The sequence below is a fragment of the Amblyraja radiata genome, chromosome 6 (assembly GCF_010909765.2).
Source record: "Amblyraja radiata isolate CabotCenter1 chromosome 6, sAmbRad1.1.pri, whole genome shotgun sequence".
Lineage (NCBI taxonomy): Eukaryota > Metazoa > Chordata > Chondrichthyes > Rajiformes > Rajidae > Amblyraja > Amblyraja radiata.
In genome coordinates, this window is record NC_045961.1 from 15,788,247 (window position 1) to 15,816,173 (window position 27,927).

The 27,927-nt window shown below is 47.8% G+C and overlaps 1 protein-coding gene across 1 annotated transcript; it reads right to left on the bottom strand.

The window, feature by feature from the left end:
• Positions 1 to 309: 309 nt before the first annotated feature.
• LOC116974690 (deleted in malignant brain tumors 1 protein-like) lies at positions 310 to 27,927 on the bottom strand. The gene is made up of 10 exons (XM_033023410.1): positions 27,837 to 27,927; positions 26,086 to 26,400; positions 24,219 to 24,374; positions 22,168 to 22,482; positions 18,180 to 18,494; positions 17,102 to 17,416; positions 14,475 to 14,789; positions 8,816 to 9,130; positions 1,416 to 1,730; positions 310 to 638 (listed from the first exon to the last, which is right to left on the bottom strand). The coding sequence occupies exons 1-10, from the start codon at positions 27,925 to 27,927 to the stop codon at positions 310 to 312; spliced, it is 2,781 nt and encodes a 926-aa protein (XP_032879301.1).

Genomic DNA, 27,927 nt, shown 5'->3' on the forward strand with positions numbered 1-27,927 from the left:
TTCTTCTTCATTCACTGATCTGAATCCTTAAACATGCCTATATTTCATTAGAGGCGCGCGTGAAATAGACAAAAGTAATCCCCTGCATTCTGGAGTTCTATAGTCACAGCAAGACAGTGAACCAAGCTACAAACCAAGATGACAAGACTGGAGGGATGAGAGCACAAATATACAACCAAAGTTCAGTAGAAGGTTTGCAATCTTGCCTCAACACCCTCACTCACCTGAGCAGGAGACTCCAGCGTCCTCACTGTGGTTGCAGTCATTCACACCACATGGGCTGGCATAACACTGCCCACACCCTGAGCGCTATCCACACTCACCTGAGCAGGAGACTCCAGCGTACTCTCCATGTGTGCAGTTATTCACCACCCGTGGGCTGGCAGGACACTGGTCGAGGGCAGGCTCTGTCCCGTTACACGTCACCCCATCCAGCCAGATGTTCCCAGTGGCCTCTCCGTAGGAGACAGCTGTTGTTACCGACCGGGCCGTCCCACAGTTCAACACCCTGCAGACCACGTTCCCCGCATTGATATCCCAGCTCCTGCCGCAGACAGTGCCCCAGGTGGAGTTATGATAGACCTCCACTCTCCCGGAGCACATGTTGTTCCCATTCACCAGACGGACGGGCACCGGACCTGCAACAGAGGGGGATGAGGTTGAAATTAGAGTCAAGTTCTCAAAACTCACCTCATAACTCTCCTTTAAACCTTCTCCTTCTCACCTTAAACCTGTGCCCTCTGGTATTGGACAAATCCATCCCAGGAATAAAGATCTGACGACCTTGTAAATCTCCTTTAAACCTTCCCAGTCTTACCTGGGCCAGATAGGGAATGAGGTTAGCTTCAGAATCAAGTCGACAAAAGCTTCTGAGACAGGTGAAAGGGGAGGTGAGACTGTGTAATATGACGTGGTGCCAGGAGTGAGGGGAGTGGATTAGACAGAGTGGGATATTAATAGTTGAGGAAATTTCCTATTGTTCCACCTAGTCACCCAACAGCATCTGCGCTTCGGAGAAAACACTCTACATTCATCCACAATCCCCATGTAACAAATACTCTTCATTGTAGGCAACATCCTCAACAAGCTCTTATTAACCAACTCTATCCATGTACATCAATGCCCCTGAGTGTCCTGCCATTTACTGTGTACTTCCCGAGTGCATTTGGTCTCTTGCAATGGATCACGTCATCCTTGTACATTTAAGCTCCATCTGCCATTTCTCTGCTCTAATACTCAACTAATCTATATATCCCGTTGCATCCATTCACAACCCCCCTCACTGCCCACAACTTCATCTCATTTTCATGTTGTCTTTAAGTGTGGATAACATCACTTTCAGTTTCAATGTAAAATTCCTGACCCGAGCATGGAAACCCACTCCTCAAGGAGGGACCATCCCCACCCACACTCACCTGAGCAGGAGACTTCAGCGTACTCTCCGTGTGTGCAGTTATTCACCTGCCATCGTTTGGCAGGACACTGGTCGAGGGCAGGCTCTGTCCCGTTACAATTCACCCCATCCAGCCAGATGTTCCCAGTGGCCTCTCCGTTAGAGACAGCAGTTGTTACTAACCGGGCCGTCCCACAGTTCAACACCCTGCAGACCACGTTCCCCGCATTGATATCCCAGCTCGTGCCACAGACGGTGACCCAGGTGGAGTTATGATAGACCTCCACTCTCCCGGAGCACATGTTGTTCCCATTCACCAGACGGACGGGCACCGGACCTGCAACAGAGGGGGGATGAGGTTAAATCTGCTGCAGGATTGCATGTGATTTTCAGCAGGGTAGCCAGCAGGTCGCTCTCCGCTCCTCACAGCGCAGGTGACAGGAGGATGCTGCACAGCCACTCGAATGCAAGACCACCCTACAAAACCTGATTCTTCCACAAACCTCGGCTCCCACCCCAACAGACTCTGTGTCACACTGCAGAGGAGAAGGCCCTTCAGCTCAAGTCACCCAATCCGACCAAGATGCTCCCTCTACACCAGTCACTTTTCCTGCATTCTGTCCATATCCCTGCAAAGCTTTACTATTCATTTATCTGTCCAGATGTCTTTTAAATGTTGCTTTTGTTGCACCTGCCTCAACCACTTCCTCTGGCAGCTCTGTCCATGCATCCACTACCCTCTGTGTGTTACCTCTCAGGTTCCTATTAAATCATTTCCCTTTCACCTTCACCCTGTGCCCTCTATGTCGTCCCAGTCTCATGCCCTGGGACATAATAATAAAAATAATAATGATAATAATGATAATATCTTTTATTGTCATTGCACATAAGCGCAACGAGATTTGTTATGCAGCTTCCATCCGATGTCATAACATAAATAACTAATAAAATTTAGATTTAGGTATCCCGAGAACATGGATTGCAACATATATTGTGATCGACACAAAAAGCTAGGATTAGTTGATTTTTAAGGTCGAGACCCTTTTTCAGTCTGAAGACGGGTCACGAACCAAAGCCTATTCCTGTTCTCTGGAGAAGCTGTCTGATCAGCTGAGTTACACAAGCTTTTTGTGTCCATCTTCGGTTTAAATCAACATCTGCAGTTCCTTCCCACACATATGTTGTGATGTCCACGTTATCTGTGCCCCTTGTGATTTTATGAACCTTTTTTTGACCCTGGTCCCTTCGCTCCAGCTTATCCGGACTTTCCACTCCCTCTGATCTGCATGAATTTCCCCCCGGATGCTCCAATTTTACTTTGGAGTCACGTGAGTGACCACGTGAAGAAGGCCGCATGCGCGTCATTACGTCTGGTGCATTGCGCAACGGCTGACTGGTAGGCGCGCTGCTCCTGCCAGCGGTAAGTTTAAACCTGAAGGTAAGTTTTAAACTTATTTCCAGGTTATGTTTTCTTTTGCAGGAAACTCTATTTTCAGATTTCACCTGCTGAATTTCAGGGCGAAGTCCGAAACCTTTATGGACCGTGGGAAATCCCAGTCACGGACCACGGGGAATCCCGGTCACGACCTCGGGGAATCCCGGCATGGACCGCGGGTAACCGGCTACGGAGGCCGCGGAAGTGCGGGCAGCAGGTGACGGTCCAATTCGCCTTCCGAGTCGCTGGCGGTGGAGCCAGCGGCTTCAGACTGGTGCCGTAGCACCTTGGAAACCCCGCTTGGAGGGTAGCCATGAAGAAAGTCTGTACGGCCCGTTGACTCAAACGAGTCAGGCCAGGAGGATTCCTGATGGAGAGGATCCCCTCCTTCAATAGGTGGCGTCTTCCGACGTCTAACCCACATGGAGTACCTGATGGAGAGGTGCTCCACAATGATATGCTCCAAAGGAGGGAGTTATATCACCGCGGGTCACCTCTGGGGCCCGCGGTAGCGGCACCTGTTACAGGGCTGCACAATGTGTCCCTCTCTGAGGAGGGGAGCATTCGGGGTCAGTTTTGTCTGACTCGGAGTTCGGAGGTATAGCCGGGAACATACCATGAGGCACGAAGGGTATGGTCTGTGGAGGGACCATATCAGCGCAGGTCTCCTCGGGGGCCTGCGGCAGCACCTGTTCAGGGCTGCTTACTAATCGCCCTCGCTATGGAGAGGAGTGCGTGGGGTCAGTATGTAACTGACTCCAAACTCGGAAGTATGTCCGTGGAACATACTGGAGTACATGTGTGAGGTACAAGAAATGTCTGTCATGGCATCGAGGGTTGCAACATCCTCACAAACAAAGGAGTTGCTGCAGGAAAGTCCAGCCATTGGCAGAAAAACCTCACGTCACGTCATAACAGGAACAGGTGATGGCTGTAAGATACCATGCACCTGAAAATTGTTCCTGAAAGTGCCGGCAGTGAACAGCACCATCAGGGGTGACATTGGAGTGGGCATGAAAACCCAGGAAATGAAACCAGCCGCCGAATCTTCTCTTCAGGGAAAACCTATCCAACAGGTAAGACCTAGATGAGGAAGCAAAACTGTCGAACTAATCAAGGTACCAACGACGAGTACAGCTTCATCGTTGCGGTGTGAACACACCCCATGCCTCCATCGGCAGTAAACGGTTCACTGAAGCTGGTGGCAGCCTGTAAGCTGGGCAGAGGTCTTGCAGGCCAAGGCCCAAGCCGGTCTCAGGGAAAATATGGAATCCACGTACCCTACCAATCCTATTCTCCAATAAGGACGGAAATAGAACCCGCATCAGGGGTCTTTGGGCTTACCATAAGACCACCGGTAACCATGAAGGTAGGTGGGTCTGGTTCTTTCCAAAACATGGGGTATGTGGACCATTTACAAGTTAGTAATTTTTACACTTGTTTTTTGTACAAATGACTATGTAAACATGTGAAAAGTTTATACTGCTCTATACAAGGGTTCCAAGCAGGCTTGGAATTATGGCCAAGAGTTGTCTTTCGAAGCAAGCTCAGTATTATGGCCAGGATTGCCTTTCGACACAGGCTCGGAAATATGACCAGAGTCTTTTTTCAAGGCAGGCTCTGAACTATGGCAGGCATGGCCTGATCATTGTGCAAGGTGCAGGATGTCGGTTCATCTTCGAATTTACTCGCATGTGCAGTATAGACATTTCAGCATAGCAAACTTCGTTACTGTCTAATAACTGATTTCCATAGGATCTTTATGGCAAGCATTGATCTCAAAGATACACACTATTCAGTTCTCATTCACAGGGATCACCGGAGATATTTGAAATTTAGCTGGATGCGGCATGATAACAGTTAAAGCGTTGCAAAATATGCTAACTTCAGTTCGCAGGCTATTTACCAAATTACTAAAACCGGAGCTTGGGCTGCTCAGAGCTCAAAAACACTTGTTATGGCCTATCTGCATGATATTCTAATGCTGTATTTTGCTAAAATTAACTGTTTCAGCCACACACTATATTTGAGAAATTGGGGTTTCTCATCCATCCAGTTAAAATTTAAGTTGATACCAACTAGAGTTATTGAATATTGGGATTTACCTTTAACTCTATTAATTTGTCTGTGACTCCACCCTGGGGCAAGAGATTGGAATTAATAAAAGCCTGTAACATCCTTGTTGTTATGAAGCAGCCTCTATACATCAAGTGTAATTGGCAATATGGTGGCTGTGTTTCAGCAGTGCATTTGGACCTTTGCATTATCAGAACTTACAAACGTGCAAAGGAGTAACCTCTTAAGTGCCATGTAGGTCATTATTAACCGACCTATGCTATTACCAGCTGAAGCTATCAAAGTCACAATGGTGGACAAACAGTGTTCAACATTGCTCCAGTAACATTTGCTCAGTAACTCCTCAGTTATATTACAAGCTGATGCAAGTGCTCAAAGATGAAAATCACGAATACCATCTCTAGTTACGGGGCGGATAGGATTTGCATGAGTTACCAATTCTTCAATTATATGGTATCAACTACCTATAGACACTAGGTGTATTCCATGGGTTAAAAGGTTTATTGTGCAAATATGCATGCTCAACTCCGAGTTGATACACTATGGTGGTGGCGTATGTTAACCACATGGGTGCAGTCAAGTTAAATATTCCGTGATAATTTACCTAACCTCACTAGGCGCTGGTGTATCATCACGTAAAATCTATGACAACACAGAATGAATGTTGTATCACAAAGTATTTAATGACATTGTGGTTCAATGGAACACCGAATATCAATATGTTTGCATCCAGGTTCAATCACCAGATGCATACTCGCTACACAGAGGAGGAATGTTCTTTATGTCTTACCTCCATTTTGCCTCATCAGTCGGGTCTTGCACTAAATCCAGCAAGATCTCGCTTCAGGCATTTCGTACTGCCTGACTGGCCTATGCAGCCATGGTTCCCGCTTATGTTGGGAATGATAATAGGACCTTATATGGTCATCCTAAACACAAAAATTTGCTGGTTCACCCCGTGACTTGGGAAACCATCCTCGGCATGATAAAATCAATAGATAGGCTTGCAGACTCTGAGAAGACCGTTCCTGCAGCTCGGGTTGCTAGACCGATCTATATACGTGCTCACTGCAGACGGCAGGGACAGCACCGAAACAGCAGTACATTTTCCTCATCAGGAGATGGGTAGTGTTTTGTTTAACTACCAATGTTACATATAATACGGCACGCATAACTAACATCGGAGTTCATTTTCATATGGGTCTTTGACAATTAATTAAGTTATAGTACCATTAACTTTGCCAACGTACCTTCTCATCATATTTGCTGCTGCGATCTCACCCTCTGATATCCAGATTTATTAGGATATCTTTAACGCAAATCCTCCCAGGCCCAGGTACTCGGAGATATGGGACGGTAGCATTGAGCTAAAACTGCTTCGCCGGTGGGGCCCAGCTATCCCTGGTCAAACTCACTTACAAAGTAGTTATGCTCATGGCGCTAGTCTCAGCGCAACGGGTCCAGTCACTACATAAATTGCGACTGCACAGGATGGTTACATCGGCTAATAATATAATTTTTTAATGTTTATGATGTAATTAAGCAGGGCAGACCAGGGGCGTCAGGTCCCAAACAAGTTTTTATGGCATACCCCATGGACTTTTGGTTGTGTGTGGTCACACATTTACAACAATACGTCAGGTCACCTAGAGCCTTAGAGGCTCTGCACTAGCAATGTTTGTTAGTTAGTAAAAACATCATAACATTGTATCAATCCAGACCATCTCCAGGTGGTCAAAACGGGTTTTGGCTTATGCAGGAGAGAAATATTTTCAAATCTCACTGCACTAGGGCTGCTACAACATCAGCAGCAAGGGATTTGTACGTTCCACTGGACCACATCCTAGCGGCTACAGGATGGTCAAATGAACAAATTTTCCAACATTTAATAATAACCCATTTCCAGATCGGGTTTTTTTTTGCCAAATTCTATTTATGTTCTGTTTCATAGTTTCCCCCCAGGATGGGAGGCATCACCATTATTTTCCTTTGATGATTAAAGCATCAGCATTTTTAACAAACTATGTCATGTCTGAATGCATTAATCTCTTTCACTCATCCATGGTCAATTGATGCAGTGTGTGACGCTTGGACTCGTATCCAGCATGAAATCACAGAGCTTTAAAATCTTCACGTAGTCACTCACGTGACTCCGAAGTAAAATAGTAAGATTAAACGAGAACTCACCAGTTTGAAGTTTGATCTTTATTTTATGAGGAGTTGCGATGAGCAATTACGTGCCCACCGCTCCCACCATCATATTATAAAGGTCATCTGGTAGGTTGTAGTTCTCTCCAATCTTACTATGTTCAGTTCAACTACTGTTATCTGTGATTTCACACCGCTGCTTTGAAGTTTGACGCGCATGCGGGCTCACGGCCTTCTTCACGTAATCGCTCATCGCAACTCCTCATAAATTAAACATCAAACTGGTAAGTTCTCGTTTAATCTTACTATTCTCTCTCATGTCTCAGCTAATTGAGTTAATCGTCTTGCGTTAATTTCCCGAGTGTGTCAGTAAGGTTGGGAGTCAGGGGAATTGACGGGAATGTGCGGAGAATGATTGAGATTAGTATGTGTGAATGGGTGATGGTCATTGCGGAGTCGGTGGGCTGAAGGGCCAGTTTCCCTGCTCTATCCTCCTGTTTGCCGTCTATTAACATCTCTTATTCTATTCCGTGTCTCCCTATAACAAACCCATCACTCCTGGTAAATTCCTCCTGAATCTTTTCTGCACTCTTTGAACTACCAGACTACACACGGTACATCACCTACATCGGAACAGGTCCATCAGCCCAGAATACCTGTGCACAAATGTGATGTCAAGATAAGCTATTCTCCACTGCCTGCACATGGTCCATATTCTTATGCCCTCCATATCCATCTGCCTATCTAAAAGCATCTTGGTGAACTTCTGCTCCCTCTCCAAAGCTTCCACATCCTTCCTGCAATGGAGTGAACCAGAAAATAACAGAATACTACAAAAGTGGTCAAACTAAAGCCTTATAGAGCTACATTCAGACCTCCCACCTTCTCTAGTCAAAGCCCTGACCAATGAAGGCAATTGTGCCAAATGCTTTCTTCGCCACCCTGTCTGTCTGTGTTGCTACTTTCAAGGAATTGAGTACATGTAGCCCTAGGTCTCTCTGTCTACAAACTTTCCCAGGGCCCTGCAATTCACTCTGTAAATTGTTCTCTGCTTTAACTTACCATAATACATCAGTTTGACTTGTCACAATTAAACTCCATCTGCCGGTCCTTGGCCCACTTTCCCAATGTAGTTTTAGTTTTTAGTTTTAGAGATACAGTGCTGCAAAAGACCCTTCAGCTCACCGATTCCATGCCAATCAGTGATTGCCTATACAATAGTCCTGTTCAATACACTAGAAGCCAATTAACCTACAAACCTGCATGTCTTTGGAATGTGTGAGGAAATGGAGCACCTGGAGAAAACCCACGTGATCACTAGGAGAACGTGCAAACAGCACTTATAGTCATATCACTGAAAACAACAATGTACGGGGCTTGTTCTTTTTCCCACAGAGGGTGATGGGTGCCTGGCACGCAATGCCAGATGTGGTGGTGGAGGCAGATGCTAAAGTGACATTTAAAAGACATATAAACCGTGGCTTTTAAACTTTTTTTCTGATTTACTTTAATAAAGATAGCCGTTTGTAATCTGAATTGTTCTTCTTCATTCACTGATCTGAATCCTTAAACATGCCTATATTTCATTAGAGGCGCACATGAAATAGACAAATGTAATCCCCTGCATTCTGCAGTTCTATAGTCACAGCAAGACAGTGAAACAAGCTACAAACCAAGATGACAAGACTGGAGGGATGAGAGCACAAATATACAACCAAAGTTCAGTAGAAGGTTTGCAACCTTGCCTCACCACCCTCACTCACCTGAGCAGGAGACTCCAGCGTACTGTCTGTGTGTGCAGTTAATCACACCCCATGGGCTGGCATAACACTGGTCGAGGGCAGACTCTGTCCCGTTACACTTCACCCCATCCAGCCAGATGTTCCCAGTGGCCTCTCCGTAGAATGCACCAGTTGTTACTGCCCGGGCCGTCCCACAGTTCAACACCCTGCAGACCACGTTCCCCGCATTAATATCCCAGCGCCTGCCGCAGACGGTGCCCCAGGTGGAGTTATGATAGACCTCCACTCTCCCGGAGCACATGTTGTTCCCATTCACCAGACGGACGGGCACCGGACCTGCAACAGAGGGGGATGAGGTTGAAATTAGAGTCAAGTTCTCAAAACTCACCTCATAAATCTCCTTTAAACCTTCCCTGTCTTACCTGGGCCAGATATAGAGTGAGGTTAGATTCAGAATCAAGTCAACAAAAGCTTCTGAGACTGGTGAAAGGGGAGGTGAGTGTGTAATCTGACGTGGTGACAGGAGTGAGAGGGGAGTGGATTAGACAGGGTGGGATATTAATAGTTGAGGAAATTTCATATTGTTCCACCTATTCACCCAACAACATCTGCGCTTCGGAGAAAACACTCCACATTCATCCACAACCTCCATGTAACAAATACAGGCCATTACGAAGCTTTTCAAAGAACGGGGTGGCATGACAGGATTACAAAAAACTTAATGTGAAATAATGTGCGCGCTGCGCACATCATGAGCGCGAAGCGTGAAGTCCCTTGATGCCGGGGTCCAGGGCCCGCTTAAGGGCCCTGGAAGCTCAGGGGTTTTAGATGCTTTCTGATGCATTCTGAGCCTTATTTTGGGGCATTTTTGCACCAAATTTAAGACCAATATTTCAGAAATTAACAGGAATCTGAGAGGTAGTTTTTTCACATAAAGGGTGCTGGGTGTATGTAACGAGCTGCCAGAGGAGGTAGTTAAGGCTGGAACTATCCTAATGTTTAAGAGACATTTGGACACGTACATGGATAGGACAGATTTAGATCGATATGGGCCAAACGTGTGTGAGTGGGACTAGTTTAGATGGGACATGTCGGTCGGTGTGGGCAAGTTGGGCTGAAGGGCCTGTTTCCACATTGCATCTTTCTATGACTAAAAAATGAAGAAGAAAAATGCATGTAGATAAGTAGAGCAGATTTGAAAGAGGAGTAAAATGTAAAGGCAGAGAGAGGTTTATGGGTGGAAAGGAACATAGGAAAGATGGGAGAGTGAGCTTGGGCAGATGGGTGAAGGGAAAATAGTCACAAAGTGCTGGAGTAACTCAGTGGGTCAGGCAGCATCTGCAGAGAATATGAATAGGCGACGTTTCACAGAGTGCTGGAGTAACTCAGCGGGTCTGGCAGCATCTCTGGAGAACATGGATAGGTGACATGTTACAGAGTGCTGGAGTAACTCAGTGAGTCAGGCAGCATCTCTGGAGAAAAGGTATAGATTATATTTCGGGTCAAGGCCGTTCTTCAGTAATATTCATGATGTGACATGCATAGATATTCCTGAATGTTACCCAAACCATCATGAGCTACTATGTTACGGTGCTTGCCCTCTCCTATAATGTCTCTGCTGCCTTGGGTGATGCAGGACAGGACACAAGCTTTGGGACATGGTGTGAAGTTTTTGCCATCTTTCCCAGCCTGGTAAAAACCTGGATAGAGTGGATTTGGAGAGGATGTTTCCACTAGTGGGAGAGTCTAGGACCAGTGGCCACAACCTCAGAATTAAAAGACATTCCTTTAGGAAGGAGATGAGCAGGAATTTCTTAAGTCAGAGGGTGGGGAACTGTGGAATTCATTGCCACAGACAGCTGTGGAGATCAATTCAATGGACATTTTTCAGGAGGAGATGATAGATTCTTGATTGATACGGCTGTCGGAGGTAATGGGGAGAAGGTAGTAGAATGGGTTTGAGAGGGAAAGATAGATAGAGTTATAGAGTGATACAGTGTGGAAACAGGCCCTTCGGCCCAGCATGTCCCATCTGCACTAGTCCCACCTGCCCACGTTTGATCCATTCCCTCCGAACCTGTCCTATCCATGTACCTGTCTAACTGTTTCTTAAATATTGCGATAGTCCCTGCCTCAACTACCTCCTCTGGCAGCTTGTTCCATACACCTACCACCCTTTATGTGAAAAACATACCCCACAGATTCCTATTAAATCTTTTGCCCTTCACCTTAAACTTATGTCCTCTGCTCCTCGATTCACTTACTCTGGGCAAAAGACTCAACCATATCTATTCAAATCATGGTTTTGTACACCACTATTAGATCATCCCTCATCCTCCTGTGCTCCATGAAATAGAGTCCCAGCCTACTCAACCTCTCCCAATAGCTCTGGCCCTCTAGTCCTGGCAACATCCTCGTAAATCTTCACTGTACCCTTACCAGTTTGATGACATCTTTCCTATAACATGGTGCCCAGAACTGAATACAATACTCTGAATGCGGCATCACCGACTTCTTATGCAACTGCAACATGACCTCCCAACTTCTATACTCAGCCTGACCCGCTGAATTACTCCAGCACTCTGGGAAACGACACAGAACAGGGCAAGATTAGCAAGTTTGCTGATGATACAGAAGTGAGTGGTTTTTCAGATAGTGAAGATGGTTGTGAAAGATTGCAGCAGGATCTGGACCAATTAGCCAGGTGGGCAGAGGAATGGTTGCATGGTTCCTTGAAGGTCGTGTCGCAGGTATATCCGGTGGTTAAAAAGTATTTTGGCACTTTGGCCTTCATCAGTCAGAGTATTGAGTATAGAAGTTGGGAGGTCATGTAGCAGTTGTATAAGACGTTGGTGAGACCGCATTTAGAATATTGTGTTCAGTTCTGGGGACCATGTTATAGGAAAGATGTCAAACTGAAAAGAGTACAGAGATCCCCATCCTGGATCAGTCCAATCAGGGTTGTGTCATCCGCAAACTTGAGAAGCTTGACAGGTGTCTGTGGAGGTGCAGTCATTGGTGTGGCGAGAGTAGAGGAGAGGGGAGAATACGCGTCTTGCGGTGCTCCTATGCTGAGCGTTTGCGGGTCCGTGATATGCTTTCCCACCTCGCATGCTGCTTCCTGTCTGTCAGAAAGCTGGTGATCCACCGACAGGGGGGTTCAGGCACAGTCAACTCAGAAAGTTTGGAGCGAAGTAGCTCTGGCACAATGGTGTTGAATGCAGAGCTAAAATCAACAAACAAAATCCTCGCATAGGTCCCCTGGCAGTCTAGGTGCTGGAGGATGAAGTGCAGGCCCAGATTGACTGCGTCATCCACAGATTTATTAGCCCAATATGCAAAATGCAGGGGGTCCAGCAGAGGGATTGTGATATTTTTCAGCTTGGCCAGCACATGCATTTCAATGGTCTTCATGACTACAGAGGTCAATGCGACAAGCCTGGAGTCTTTAAGACCAGTAATCCTTACCTTTTTGGGCACAGGGACAATAGTGGAGACTTTAAATTAAATTTTTAAATTTCTTTTATTTATATAGCACATTTTTAGTCAACTTACATTGACCCCAAATTGCTTCACATAATTACATCCACACACACAGGCAAAGGTGGGTGAAGTGTCTTGCCCAAGGACACACACAGGCAAAGGTGGGTGAAGTGTCTTGCCCAAGGACACAACGACAGTATGCACTCCAAGCGGGATTTGAACCAGCTACCTTCCGGTTGCCAGCCGAACACTTAGCCCATTGTGCCATCTGTCGTCCTCAAGCAGGCAGGGTCAGTACATCTTTGCAGGGCCTGATTAAAAATTAGTAATTGGGTGTGAAGTGGTGATTGGAGTGGGGTGGGTGTATAAGGGCCCAGTCTTTGCAGACTGAGGCCAGGCTGTGAGTGGGTGTGAGATGTTGGTTGGGGTGGGAAAGGGCGCACTCTTTTCATACTGGAGTCTTGCCTTAAGTAGGTGTGAAGTGGTGAATGGGAAGAAGAGGGTGCAGGGTCCATTCTTTGCAGACTGGGGACTGGCTGTGTTTGTTGGGGAAGAGGTACCCGGGTTACGTTTCTGATTTTCAAACCTGCAGTAAAACTCATTCAGGTCATTCGTCAGTTGACGATTGTCCAAAGAGCGGGGGGCTTTCCTCTTATAGCTGGTGATTTCTTGCATGCCCTTCCAAATTGAAGAAGAGTCACTAGCTGAGAACTTGCTCCTCAACTTCTCAGAGTACCTTTCCTTGGCAGCTCTGATTCCTCTTCTCAGCACTTTATCGATTAGGCTATCTTTTAACTCTTTAACGATTAGGCTATCGGCTTGACGCATATTTGCCCCCAACCCCCCCCCCCCCCACCTCGAAATGGAAATGTTACATCTGTATATAATGATCCCATTAAAATGTATATTTATGTCACAAACTATGGAATTCATATTTTTCAGTATTGTTATCAAGGAAAAGAAAGGAGTTCCAATTGTTTGATATTATTTGATATTGTTTAATATTATTCATATGGAGGAGAAAATATAATAGCTCTCCCCTCCCCCATTTCTCTCCTCCCCTCCCTTCCCCTCTCTCTCTCCCCGTTCCCCCCTTTCACACCCCCCTCTTTCTGGCGGGGGGGCGAAGCTGAAGGTGGCGCGGGCCCAGCGGTGACCCAGGGGGCGGGGGGGGGTTAATGTGGCGTGGGGTCAGCGGGGGTGGCGTGGGACCAGTGGGGGTCAGTGGGGGTGGTGTGGGCCCAGAGGAGGTCAGCTGGGGTGGCGTGGGCCCAGCAGGGGTGGCGTGGGCCCAGCGGAGGTGGCGTGGGCCCAGCGGTGGTGGCAAGGGCCCAGCGGGGGTGGCGAGGGCCCAGCGGGGGTGGCGAGGGCCCAGCGGGGGTGGCGAGGGCCCAGCGGGGGTGGCGAGGGCCCAGCGGGGGTGGCGTGGGCCCAGCGGGGGTGGCGTGGGCCCAGCGGGAGTCAGCAGGGTTGGCATGGGCCCAGCGGGAGTCAGCGGGGGTGGCGTGGGACCAGCGGGAGTCAGTGGGGTTGGCGTGGGCCCAGCGAGAGTCAGCGGGTGTGGCGTCGGCGGAAGATGGCTTGGACCTGGCGGTGGGGGGAGGCGAGGGGAGCGGGCCCCGCCGAAATGGCATCTGGTGTTGGGGTTACAGCCACTGGGTACAGATTCAGCCACTCCCGCTCGGCGACGGGAGAACGGAGAACTGGCCGTTTCCAAAGTGGAAACGCAGATTTTTTTTCTCCGATATTTTTTTTTTGTGTGGAATTTTTCTTACTCTGGAGGGAAAAAAGGAGGGTGCGGTCGCACCCAACGTACTCCCCTTTCGGACGGCCACAAAATACTCTTCATTGGAGGCAACATCCTCAACAAGCTCTTGTTAACATACACTATCCCTGTACATCAATGCCCCTGAGGGTCCTGCCATTTACAGTGTACTTCCCGGGTGCATTTGGTCTCTTGCAATGCATCACTTCGTCCTTGTACATTTAAGCTCCATCTGCCATTTCTCTGCTCTAATACCCAACTAATCTATATCCCGCTGCAATCATTCACAACCTCCCTCACTGCCCACAACTTCATCTCATTTTCATGTTGTCTTTATTTATGGATAACATCACTTTCAGTTTCAATGTAAAATTCCTGACCCTAGCATGGAAACCCACTCCTCAAGGAGGGACCATCGCCACCCACACTCACCTGAGCAGGAGACTTCAGCGTACTCTCCGTGTGTGCAGTTATTCATCTGCCATCGTCTGGCAGGACACTGGTCGAGGGCAGGCTCTGTCCCGTTACAACTCACCCCATCCAGCCAGATGTTCCCAGTGGCCTCTCCGTTAGAAACAGCAGTTGTTACTAACCGGGCAGTCCCACAGTTCAACACCCTGCAGACCACGTTCCCTGCATTGATATCCCAGCTCGTGCCGCAGACAATGCTCCAGGTGGAGTTATGATAGACCTCCACTCTCCCGGAGCACATGTTATTCCCATTCACCAGACGGACGGGCACCGGACCTGCAACAGAGGGGGGATGAGGTTAAATCTGCTGCAGGATTGCATGTGATTTTCAGCAGGGTAGCCAGCAGGTCGCTCTCCGCTGCTCACAGCGCAGGTGACTGGAGGATGCTGCACAGCCACTCGAGAGCAAGACCATCCTACAAAACCTGACTCTTCCACAAATCTCGACCTACCCCAACAGACTCTGTGTCACACTGCACAGGAGAAGGCCCTTCAGCTCAAGTCACCCAACCCGACCAAGATGCTCCCTCTACGGCAGTCCCTTTTCCTGCATTCTGTCCGTATCCCTGCAAACCTTTCCTATTCATTTATCTGTCCAGATGTCTTTTAAATGTTGCTTTTGTTGCACCTGCCTCAACCGCTTCGTCTGGCAGCTCTGTCCATACACCCACTACCCTCTGTGTGTTACGTCTCAGGTTCCTATTAAATCTTTTCCCTTTCACCTTCATCCTGTGCCCTCTATGTCGTCCCACTCTCATGCCCTGGGACATACATTGTGATCGACACAAAAAGCCAGAGTAACTCAGTGGGCAGGCAGCATCTCTGGTGAGAAGGAATAGGTGATTTTTAAGATCGAGCCCCTTTTTCAGTCTGAAGACGGGTCACGAACCGAAGCCTATTCCTGTTCTCTGTAGAGACTGTCTGATCCGCTGAGTTACACAAGCTTTTTGTGTCCATCTTCGGTTTATTCAACATCTGCAGTTCCTTCCCACACATATGTTGTGATGTCCACGTTATCTGTGCCCCTTGTGATTTTATGAACCTCTTTCAGACCCTGGTCCCTTCGCTCCAGCTTATCCGGGGTTTCCACTCCCTCTGATCTGTATCAATTTCCCCCCGGATGCTCCAATTCTCTCTCATATCTCAGCTGATTGAGTTAATCGTCTGCTGTTAATTCCCTGAGTGTATCAGTAAGGATGGGAGTCTGGGGAGTTGACAGGAATGTGTGGAGAGTGATCTGAGATTAGTATGAGTGAATGGGTGATGATCAGTGCGGAGTCTGTGGGCTGAAGGGCCAGTTTCCCTGCTCTATCCTCCTGTTTGCCATCAATTAACTTCTCTTATTCTATCCAGTGCCTCCCTGTAACTCAAACCCATCACTCCTGGTAATTTCCTCCTGAATCTTTTCTGCAATCTTTGAACTACCAGACCACACACAATACATCACGTACATCAGAACAGGTTCATCGGCCCACAATGCCTGTGCATAAATGTCATGTCAAGATAAGCTATTCTCCGCTGCCTCCACATAGTTCATATTCTTATTCCCTCCATATCCATGTGCCTATCTAAAAGCTTCTTGGTGAACTTCTGCTCCCTCTCCAAAGCTTCCACGTCCTTCCTGTAATGGAGCAGACCAGAATATAACAGACTACTACAAAAGTGGTCAAACTAAAGCCTTATAGAGCTACATTGAGACCTCCCACCTTCTCTAGTCAAAGCCCTGACCAATGAAGGCAATTGTGCCAAATGCTTTCTTCACCACCATCTGTCTGTGTTGCTACTTTCAAGGAATCGAGTACTTGTAGCCCTAGGTCTCTCTGTCTACAAACTTTCCCAGGGCCCTACAATTTACTCTGTAAATTGTTCTCTGCTTTAACTTCCAATAATACATCAGTTTGCACTTGTCACAATTAAACTCCGTCTGCCGGTCCTTGGCCCACTTTCCCAATGTAGTTTTAGTTTTTTGTTTTAGAGATACAGCGTTGCAAAAGGCCCTTCAGTCCACCGTCCATGCCAACCTGTGATCGCCTATACAATAGTCATATTCTACACACTAGAAGCCAACCAACTTGCACGTCTTTGGAGTGTGTGAGGAAACCAGAGCACCCGGAGAAAACCCACGTGATCACATGGAGAACGTGCAAACTCCGTACAGATAGAATTTGTAGTCATATCACTGAAAACAACAATGTATGGGGCTTGTTCTTTTTCACACAGAGGGTGATGGGTGCCTGGCACGCAATGCCAGATGTGGTGGTGGAGGCAGATGCTAAAGTGACATTTAAAAGACTTATAAACCGTGGCCTTTAACCTTTTTTTCTGATTTACTTTAATAAAGATAGCTGTTTGTAATCTGAAGTGTTCTTCTTCATTCACTGATCTGAATCCTTAAACATGCCTATATTGCACTAGAGGCGCACATGAAATAGACAAATGAAATCCCCTGCATTCTGCAGTTCTATAGTCACAGCAAGACAGTGAACCAAACTACAAACCAAGATGATAAGACTGGAGGGATGAGAGCACAAATATACAACCAAAGTTCAGTAGAAGGTTTGCAACCTTGCCTCACCACCCTCACTCACCTGAGCAGGAGACTCCAGCGTACTCTCCGTGTGTGCAGTTATTCACACCCCATGACCTGGCATAACACTGGTCGAGGGCAGGCTCTGTCCCGTTACACTTCACCCCATCCAGCCAGATATTCCCAGTAGTCTCTCCGTAGTATGCACCAGTTGGTACTGACCAGGCCGTCCCACAGTTCAACACACTGCAGACCACATTCCCCGCATTGATATCCCAGCTCCTGCCGCATACGGTGCCCCAGGTGGAGCTATGATAGACCTCCACTCTCCCGGAGCACATGTTGTTCCCATTTACCAGACGGACGGGCACCGGACCTGCAACAGGGGGAGAATGAGGTTGAAATTAGAGTCAAGTTCTCAAAACTCTCCTTTATACCTTCTCCTTCTCACCTTAAACCTGTGCCCTTTAGAATTTGACAAATCCATCACAGGAATAAAGATCTGACTATCTCGTAAATCTCCTTTAAAACTTCCCTGTCTTACCTGGGCCAGATAGGGAATGAGGTTAGATTCAGAATCAAGTCAACGAAAGCTTCTGAGAGGGGTGAAAGGGGAGAGACTCTGTAATATGACGTGGTGCCAGGCGTGAGAGGGGAATGGATTAGACAGAGTGGGAAATTAATAGTTGAGGAAATTTCATATTGTTCCACCTAGTCACCCAACATCATCAGCGCTTCAGAGAAAACACTCCACATTCATCCACAATCTCCATGTAACAAATACTCTACATTGGAGGTAACAACCTCAACAAGCTCTTGTTAACCTACGCTATCCCTGTACATCAATGCCCCTGAGGGTCCTGCCATTTACAGTGTACTTCCCGAGTGCATTTGGTCTCTTGCAATGGATCACGTCATCCTTGTACATTTAAGCTCCATCTGCCATTTCTTTGCTCTCATACCCAACTAATCTATATCCCACTGTATCCATTCACAACCTCCGTCACTGCCCACAACTTCATCTCATTTTCATGTTGTCTTTATTTATGGATAACATCATTTTCGGTTTCAATGTAAAATTCCTGACCCGAGCAATGAAACCCACTCCTCAAGGAGGGACCATCCCCACCCACACTCACCTGAGCAGGAGACTTCAGCATGCTCTCCGTGTGTGCAATTATTCACCCTCCATGGTCTGGCAGGACACTGGTCGAGGGCAGGCTCTGTCCCGTTACACTTCACCCCGTCCAGCCAGATGTTCCCAGTGGCCTCTCCATAGGAGGCAGCTGTTGTTACTAACCGGGCCGTCCCACAGTTCAACACCCTGCAGACCACATTCCCCGCATTGATATCCCAGCTCGTGCCACAGACGGTGACCCAGGTGGAGTTATGATAGACCTCCACTCTCCCGGAGCACATGTTGTTCCCATTCACCAGGCGGACGGGCACCGGACCTGCAACAGAGGGGGGATGAGGTTAAATCTGCTGCGGGATTGCATGTGATTTTCAGCAGGATAGCCAGCAGGACACTCTCCGCTGCTCACAGCGCAGGTGACAGGAGGATGCTGCACAGCCACTCGAGAGCAAGATCACACTTCATGGACATCACAACATATGTTTGGGAAGGAACTGCAGATGTTGATTTAAACATCCTCAGGGCCCGTCCTCAGGGCCTGTGCTGCGCAGCTGATAGACGTCTGGATTGACATATTCAACCTGTCACTTCCCCAAGCAGTTGTGCCCACGTGCCTTAAAACCACCTCCATCTTGCCGGTGCCAAAACACTCCACTGCGGCAAGCCTCAACAACTTCCGCCCAGTTGCACTTACTCCCATCATCACCAAGTGCTACAAGAGGCTGGTCCTGGCACATCTCAAAGGCTGCCTACCCCCCACATTGGATCCCTATCAGTTTGCCTACCGCAAGAACGGGATTACGGAGGGTGCCATCTCAACGGCACTTCACTCCGCCCTCTCCCACCTCGACAACATAGACACTTACGTAAGAATGCTGTTCATCGATTACAGCTCAGCATTCAACACCATTATACCCTCTAAACTGATCACCAAGCTCGGAGACCTGGGCATCGACCCCTCCCTCTGCAACTGGATACTGGACTTTCTAACCAGTCTGTTAGGTTAGACAAGCACACCTCTTCAGCCCTCACCCTGAACACCAGCGTTTCACAGGGCTGTGTGCTGAGCCCCCTCCTCTACTCCCTCTTCACCTACGACTGCACACCTGTACATGGTACTAACACCATCATCAAGTATGCAGATGATACAACGGTGATTTGCCTCATCAGCAACAACGATGAGTCGGCCTATAGGGAGGAGGCCCAGCTCCTAGCAGCATGGTGCACTGACAACAACCTGGCCCTTAACTCCCAGAAGACCAAGGAGCTCATTGTAGACTTCAGGAAGTCTAGGGGCGGCACGCACACCCCCATCCACATTAACGGGACGGAGGTGGAACGTGTTTCCAGCTTCAGGTTCCTGGGGGTCAACATCTCCGATGACCTCTCTTGGACCCACAATACCTTAACTCTGGTCAAAAAGGCTCACCAGCTTCTCTTCTTCCCGAGGACACTGAAGAAGGTCCATCTGTCTCCTCAGATTCTGGTGAACTTCTACCGCTGCACCATCGAGAGCATCCTTACCAACTGTATCACAGTATGGTATGGCAACTGCTCTGTCTCCGAATGGAAAGCACTGCAGAGGGTGGTGAAAATTGCCCAACGCATCACTGGTTCTTCACTCCCCTCCATTGAGTCTGTCCAAAGCAATCGTTGTCTGCGAAGGGCGCTCAGCATCGCTAAGGACTGCTCTCACCCCAACCATAGACTGTTTACCCTCCTACCATCCGGGAGGCGCTACAGGTCTCTCCGTTGTCGGACCAGCAGGTCTAGGAACAGCTTCTTCCCTGCGGCTGTTACACTACTCAACACCGTACCTCGGTGATTGCCAATCGCCCCCCCCCCCCCCCCCCCCCCCCGGACACTCCTCCCACAGGAAACACAATACTATGACTGTATGCACGTAAATAGATTTATTTATTGCTCATCTTCTATGTCGCTCTTCTAGGGAGATAATATAATATAATATAATAATATAATATATCTTTTATTGTCATTGCACGTCAGTGCAACGAGATTAAGTATGCAGCTCCACTGATGTACAAGAAAGGTAAATAAATACAATACATAAATAAACAAGCTGAATTGATTGACGTGACCATCTGAGGGAGACTGTCCAAAGGGGGTGGGTGGGGGGGCACTCATTAGGGCCGGTTCAGAGCCGCTATAGCTCTTGGGATAAAACTATTCCTGAGTCTAGAGGTTCGGGCGTAGAAGGCCTTGTAACGTCTGCCGGAGGGAAGTAGTTGAAACAGACCGTGGCAGGGGTGTGATGAGTCCTTATGGATGCTGAGGGCATGCTGAGGGATGCTGAGGGCAACGATGCTAACTGCATTTCGTTGTCTCTGTACTGTACACTGCACAATGACAATTAAAGTTGAATCTGAATCTGAATCTGAATCTGAAAACCTGACTCGTCCACAAACCTCGACTCCCACCCCAACATACTCTGTGTCAAACTGCACAGGAGAAGGCCCTTCAGCTCAAGTCACCCAACCCGACCAAGATGCTCCCTCTACACCAGTTCCTTTTCCTGCATTCTGTCCATATCCCTGCAAAGCTTTACTATTCATTTAAGTGTGCAGATGTCTTTTTAAATGTTGCTTTTGTTGCACCTGCCTCAACCGCTTTCTCTGGCAGCTCTGTCCATACACCCACTACCCTCTGTGTGTTACGGCTCAGGTTCCTATTATATCTTTTGCCTTTCACCTTCAACCTGTGCCCTCTATGTCTTCCCACTCTCATGCCCTGGGACATATATTGTGATCAACACAAAAAGCTGGAGTAACCCAGCGGGCAGACAGCATCTCTGGTGAGAAGGAATAGGTGATTTTAAAGTCAAGACCCTTTTTCAGTCTGAAGACGGGTCACGACCCAAAACCTATTCCTGTTCCCTGGAGAGGCTGTCTGATCCGCTGAGTTACACAAGCATTTTGTGTCCATCTTCGGTTTAAATCAACATCTACAGCTCCTTCCCACACATATGTTGTGATGTCCACGTTATCTGTGCCCCTTGTGATTTTATGAACCTCTTTCAGACCCATGTCCCTTCGCTCCAGCTTATCTGGTCTTTCCACTCCCTCTGATCTGCATGAATTTCCCCCCGGATGCTCCAACTCTCTCTCATATCTCAGCTGATTGAGTAAATCGTCTGGCGTTAATTCCCCGAGTGTGTCAATAAGGGTAAGAGTCTGGGGAGTTGACGGGAATGTGTGGAGAGTGATCTGAGATTAGTATGAGTGAATGGGTGATGATCAGTGCGGAGTCTGTGGGCTGAAGGGCCAGTTTCCCTGCTCTATCCTCCTGTTTGCCATCTATTAACTTATCTTACTTTATCCAGTGTCTCCGTATAACTCAAACCCTTCACTCCTGTTAAAATCCTCCGGAATCTTACCTGGGCCAGAGATGAAATGAGGTTAGATTCAGAATCAAGTCAACAAAAGCTTCTGAGACTGGTGAAAGGGGAGGTGAGTCTCTGTAATATGACGTGGTGCCGGGAGTGAGAGGGGAGCGGCTTAGACAGAGTGGAAAATTATTAGTTGAGGAAATTTCATATTCTTCCACCTAGTCACCCAACAGAATCAAAGCTTCAGAGAAATCACTCCACATTCATCCACAATCTCCATGTAACAAATACTCTTCATTGGAGGCAACATCCTCAACAAGCTCTTGTTAACCTACGCTATCACTATACATCAATGCCTCTGAGGGTCCTGCCATTTATAGTGTAATTCCCGAGTGCATTTGGTCTCTTGCAATGCATCACTTCGTTCTTGTACATTTAAGCTCCATCTGCCATTTCTCTTCTCTAATACCCAACTAATCTATAACCCGCAGCATCCATTCACAACCTCCGTCACTGCCAACAACTTCATCTCATTTTCATGTTGTCTTTATTTATGGAAAACATCACTTTCGGTTTCAATGTAAAATTCCTGACCCGAGCAATGAAACACACTCCGCAAGGAGGGACCGTCCCCACCCACACTCACCTGAGCAGGAGACTTCAGCGTACTCTCCGTGTGTGCAGTTATTCACACTCCATGGGCTGGCAGGACACTGGTCGAGGGCAGGCTCTGTCCCTTTACAACTCACCCCATCCAGCCAGATGTTCCCAGTGGCCTCTCCATAGGAGGCAGCTCTTGTTACTAACCGGGCTGTCCCACAGTTCAACACCCTGCAGACCACGTTCCCCGCTTTGATATCCCAGCTCTTGTCGCAGACGGTGCTCCAGGTGGATTTATGATAGACCTCCACTCTCCCGGAGCACATGTTGTTCCCATTCACCAGACGAACGGGCACCGGACCTGCAACAGAGGGGGATGAGGTTAAATCTGTTGCGGGATTGCATGTGATTTTCAGCAGGGTAGCCTGCAGGTCTCTCTCCGCTCCTCACAGTGCAGGTGACAGGAGGATGCTGCACAGCCACTCGAGTACAAAACCACACTACAAAACCTGACTCTTCCACAAACCTCGACACCCACCCCAACAGACTCTGTGTCACACTGCACAGCAGAAGGCCCTTCAGCTCAAGTCACCCAACCCAACCAAGATGCTCCCGCTACACCAGTTCCTTTTCCTGCATTCTGTCCATATCCCTGCAAAGCTTTACTATTCATTTATCTGTCCAGATGTCTTTTAAATGTTTCTTTTGTTGCACCTGCCTCAATCACTTCCTCTGGCAGCTCTGTCCATACACCCACTACCCTCTGTGTGTTACGTCTCAGGTTCCCATTAAATCCTTTCCCTTTCACCTTCAACCTGTGCCCTCTATGTCGCCCCACTCTCATGACCTGGGACATATATTGTGATCAACACAAAAAGCTAGAGTAACTCAGCGGGCAGACAACATCTCTGGTGGGATGGAATAGGTGATATTTAAGGTCGAGACCCTCTTTCAGTCTGAAGACGGGTCACGAACCGAAGCCTATTCCTGTTCTCTGCAGAGGCTGTCTGATCCGCTGAGTTACACAAGCTTTTTGTGTCCCTCTTCAGTTTAAATCAACATCTGCAGTTCCTTCCCACACATATGTTGTGATGTCCACGTCATCTGGGCCCCTTGTGATTTATGAACCTCTTTCAGACCCTGGTCCCTTCGCTCCAGATTATCCGGACTTTCCACTCCCTCTGGTCTGCATGAATTTCCCCCCGGATGCTCCAATTTTCTCTCATATCTCAGCTGATTGAGTTAAACGGCTGCCGTTAATTCCCCGAGTGTGTCAATAAGCGTGGGAGTCTGGGGAGTTGACGGGAATGTGTGGACAGTGATCTGAGATCTAAGATTAGTATGAGTGAATGGGTGATGATCAGAGCGGAGTCTGTGGGTTGAAGGGCCAGTTTCCCTGCTCTATCCTCCTGTTTGTCATCTATGAACTTCTCTTATTTTATCCAGGGACTCCCTATAACTCAAACCCTTCACTCCTGGTAAAATCCTCCTGAATCTTACCTGGGCCAGATATGGAATGAGGTTAGATTCAGTATCAAGTCAACAAAAGCTTCTGAGACTGGTGAAAGGGGAGGTGAGTCTCTGTAATATGATGTGGTGCCAGGAGTGAGAGGGGAGTGGATTAGACAGAGTGGGCAATTAATAGTTGAGGAGATTTCATATTCTTCAACCTAGTCACCCAACAGCATCAACGCTTCAGAGAAAACACTCCACATTCATCCACAATTTCCATGTAACAAATACTCTTCATTGGAGGCAACATCCTCAACAAGCTCTTGTTAACATACGCTATCCTGTACATCACTGCTCCTGAGAATCCTGCCATTTACAGTGTGCTTTCCGGGTGCATTTGGTCTCTTGCAATGCATCACTTCATTCTTGGACAATTAAGCTCCATCTGCCATTTCTCTGCTCTAATACCCAACTAATCTATATCCCGCTGCACACATTCACAACCTCCCTCACTGCCCACAACTTCACCTCATTTTCATGTTGTCTTTATTTATGGATAACATCACTTTCGGTTTCAAAGTAAAGTTCCTGACCCGAGCAATGAAACCCACTCCTCAAGGAGGGACCATCCCCACCCACACTCACCTGAGCAGGAGACTTCAGCGTACTCTCCGTGTGTGCAGTTATTCACCCTCCATGGGCTGGCAGGACACTGGTCGAGGGCAGGCTCTGTCCCGTTACACGTCACTTCATTCAGCCAGATGTTCCCAGTGGCCTCTCCGTTAGAGACAGCTGCTGTTACTAACCGGGCCGTCCCACAGTTCAACACCCTGCAGACCACGTTCCCCGCATTGATATCCCAGGACAGGAGGATGCTGCACAGCCACTCGAGAGCAAGACCACCCTACAAAACCTGATTCTTCCACAAACCTCGACTCCCACCCCAACAGACTCTGTGTCACACTGCACAGGAGAAGGCTCTTCAGCTCAAGTCACCCAACCCGACCAAGATGCTCCCTCTACACCAGTTCCCTTTCCTGCATTCTTCCGTATCCCTGCAAAGCTTTACTATTCATTTATCTGTCCAGATGTATTTTAAATGTTGCTTTTGTTGCACCTGCCTCAATGACTTCCTCTGGCAGCTCTGTCCATACACCCACTACCCTCTGTGTGTTACGTCTCAGGTTCCTATTAAATCTTTTCCCTTTCACATTCAACCTGTGCCCTCTATGTCGTCCCACTCTCATGCCCTGGGACATATATTGTGACTGACACAAAAAGCTAGAGTAACTCAGCGCGCCGACAGCATCTCTGGTGAGAAGGAATAGGTGACTTTTAAGGTCGAGACACTGTTTAAGTCTGAAGACGGGTCTCGAACCGAAGCCTATTCCTGTTCTCTAGAGAGACTGTCTCATCCGCTGAGTTACACAAGCTTTTTGTGTCCATCTTCGGTTTAAATCAACATCTGCAGTTCCTTCCCACACATATGTTGTGATGTCCACGTTATCTGTGCCCCTTGTGATTTTATGAACCTCTTTCAGACCCTGGTCTCTTCGCTCCAGCTTATCTGGTCTTTCCACTCCCTCTGATCTGCATGAATTTCCCCCCGGATGCTCCAATTCCTTTCATATTTCATATTTCTCTCATATTTCAGCTGATTGAGTTAATCGTCTGGCGTTAATTCGCCGAGTGTGCAAATAAGCGTGGGTGTCTAGGGAGTTGACGGGAATGTGTGGAGAGTGATCTGAGATTAGTATGAGTGAATGGGTGATGATCAGTACGGAGTCTGTGGACTGAAGGGTCAGTGTCCCTGCTCTATCCTCCTGTTTGCCATCTATTAACTTCTCTTACTTTATCCAGTGACTACCTATAACTCAAACCCTTCACTCCTGATAAAATCCTTCGGAATCATACCTGGGCCCCATATGGAATGAGGTTAGATTCAGAATCAAGTCAACAAAAGCTTCTGAGACTGGTGAAAGGGGAGGTGAGACTGTGTAATATGACGTGGTGCCAGGAGTGAGAGGGGAGTGGATTAGACAGAGTGTGAAATTAATAGTTGAGGAAATTTCATATTCTTCCACCTAGTCACCCAACAGCATCAAAGCTTCAGAGAAAAAACTCCACATTCATCCACAATTTCCATGTAACAAATACTCTTCATTGGAGGAAACATCCTCAACAAGCTCTTGTTAACCTACACTATCCCTGTACATCACTGACCCTGAGGGGCCTGCCATTTACCGTGTACTTCCTAAGTGCATTTGGTCTCTTGCAATGCATCACTTCGTTGTTGTACATTTAAGCTCCATCTGCCATTTCTCTGCTCTAATACCCAACTAATCTATATCCCGCTGCATCCATTCACAACCTCCCTCACTGCCCACAACTTCATCTCATTTTCATGTTGTCTTTATTTATGGATAACATCACTTTCGGTTTCAATGTAAAATTCCTGACCCGAGCAATGAAACCCACTCCTCAAGGAGGGACCATTCCCACCCACACTCACCTGAGCAGGAAACTTCAGCGTACTTTCCGTGTGTGCAGTTATTCACCCTCCATGGGTTGGCAGGACACTGGTCGAGGGCAGGCTCTGTCCCGTTACACGTCACCCCATCCAGCCAGATGTTCCCAGTGGCCTCACCATAGGGGGAAGCTGCTGATACTAACCAAGCCGGCCCACAGTTCAACACCCTGCAGACCACGTTCCCCGCATTGATATCCCAGCTTGTGCCGCAGACGGTGCTCCAGGTGGAGTTATGATAGACCTCCACTCTCCCGGAGCACATGTTGTTCCCATTCACCAGACGGACGGGCACTGGACCTGCAACAGAGGGGGGATGAGTTTAAATCTGCAGCAGGATTGCATGTGATTTTCAGCAGGGTAGCCAGCAGGTCGCTCTCCTCTCATCACAGCGCAGATGACAGTAAGATGCTGCACAGCCACTCGAGAAAAAGACCACCCTACAAAACCTGATTCTTCCACAAACCTCGACTCCCACCCCAACAGACTCTGTGTCACACTGCACAGGAGAAGGCCCTTCAGCTCAAGTCACCCAACCCGACCAAGATGCTCCCTCTATGCCAGACCCTTTTCCTGCATTCTGTCCGTATCCCTGCAAAGCTTTCTTATTCATTTATCTGTCCAGATGTCTTTTAAATGTTGCTTTTGCTGCAACTGCCTCAACTGCTTCCTCTGGCAGCTCTGTCCATGCACCCACTGCCCTCTGTGTGTTACGTCTCAGGTTCCTATTAAATCTTTTCCCTTTCACCTTCAACCTGTGCCCTCTATGTCGTCCCACTCTCATGCCCTGGGACATATATTGTGATCGACACAAAAAGCTAGAGTAACTCAGTGGGCAGACAGCATCTCTGGTGAGAAGGAATAGGTGATTTTTAAGGTAGAGACCCTTTTTCAGTCTGAAGACGGGTCACGAACCGAAGCCTATTCCTGTTCTCTAGAGAGACTGCCTGATCCACTGAGTTACACAAGCTTTTTGTGTCCATCTTCGGTTTAAATCAGCATCTGCAGTTTCTTCCCACACATATGTTGTGATGTCCATGTTATCTGTGCCCCTTGTGATTTTATGAACCTCTTTCAGACCCTGGTCCCTTCGCTCCAGCTTATCCGGACTTTCCACTCCCCCTGATCAGCATGAATTTCCCCCCGGATGCTCCAATTCTCTCTCATATCTCAGCTGATTGAGTTATCGTCTGGGGTTAATTCCCCGAGTGTGTCAGTAAGGGTGGGAGTCTGGGAAGTTGACGGGAATGTGTGAAGAGTGATCTGAGATTAGTATGAGTGAATGGGTGATGATCAGTGCGGAGTCGGTGGGGTGAAGGGCCAGTTTCCCTGCTCTATCCACCTGTTTGCCATCTCTTATTTTATCCAGTGACTCCCTATAACTCAAACCCTTCACTCCTGGTAAAATCCTCCTGAATCTTACCTGGACCAGATATGGAATGAGGTTAGATTCAGAATCAAGTAAACAAAAGCTTCTGAGACTGGTGAAAGGGGAGGTAAGTCTCTGTAATATGACGTGGTGCCAGGCGTGAGAGGGGAGTGTGTTAGACAGAGTGGGAAATTAATAGTTGAGGAAATTTCATATTCTTTCACCTAGTCACCCAACAGCATCAACGCTTCAGAGAAAACACTCCACATTCATCCACAATTTCCATGTAACAAATACTCTTCCAATGAAGAGTATTTGTTGCATGGAAATTGTGGATGAATGTCATCCTCAACAAGCTCTTGTTCACCTACATCAAAGCTCCTGAGTGTCCTGCCATTTACTGTGCACTTCCCGGGTGCATTTGTTCTCTTGCAATGCATCACTTCGTTCTTGTACAT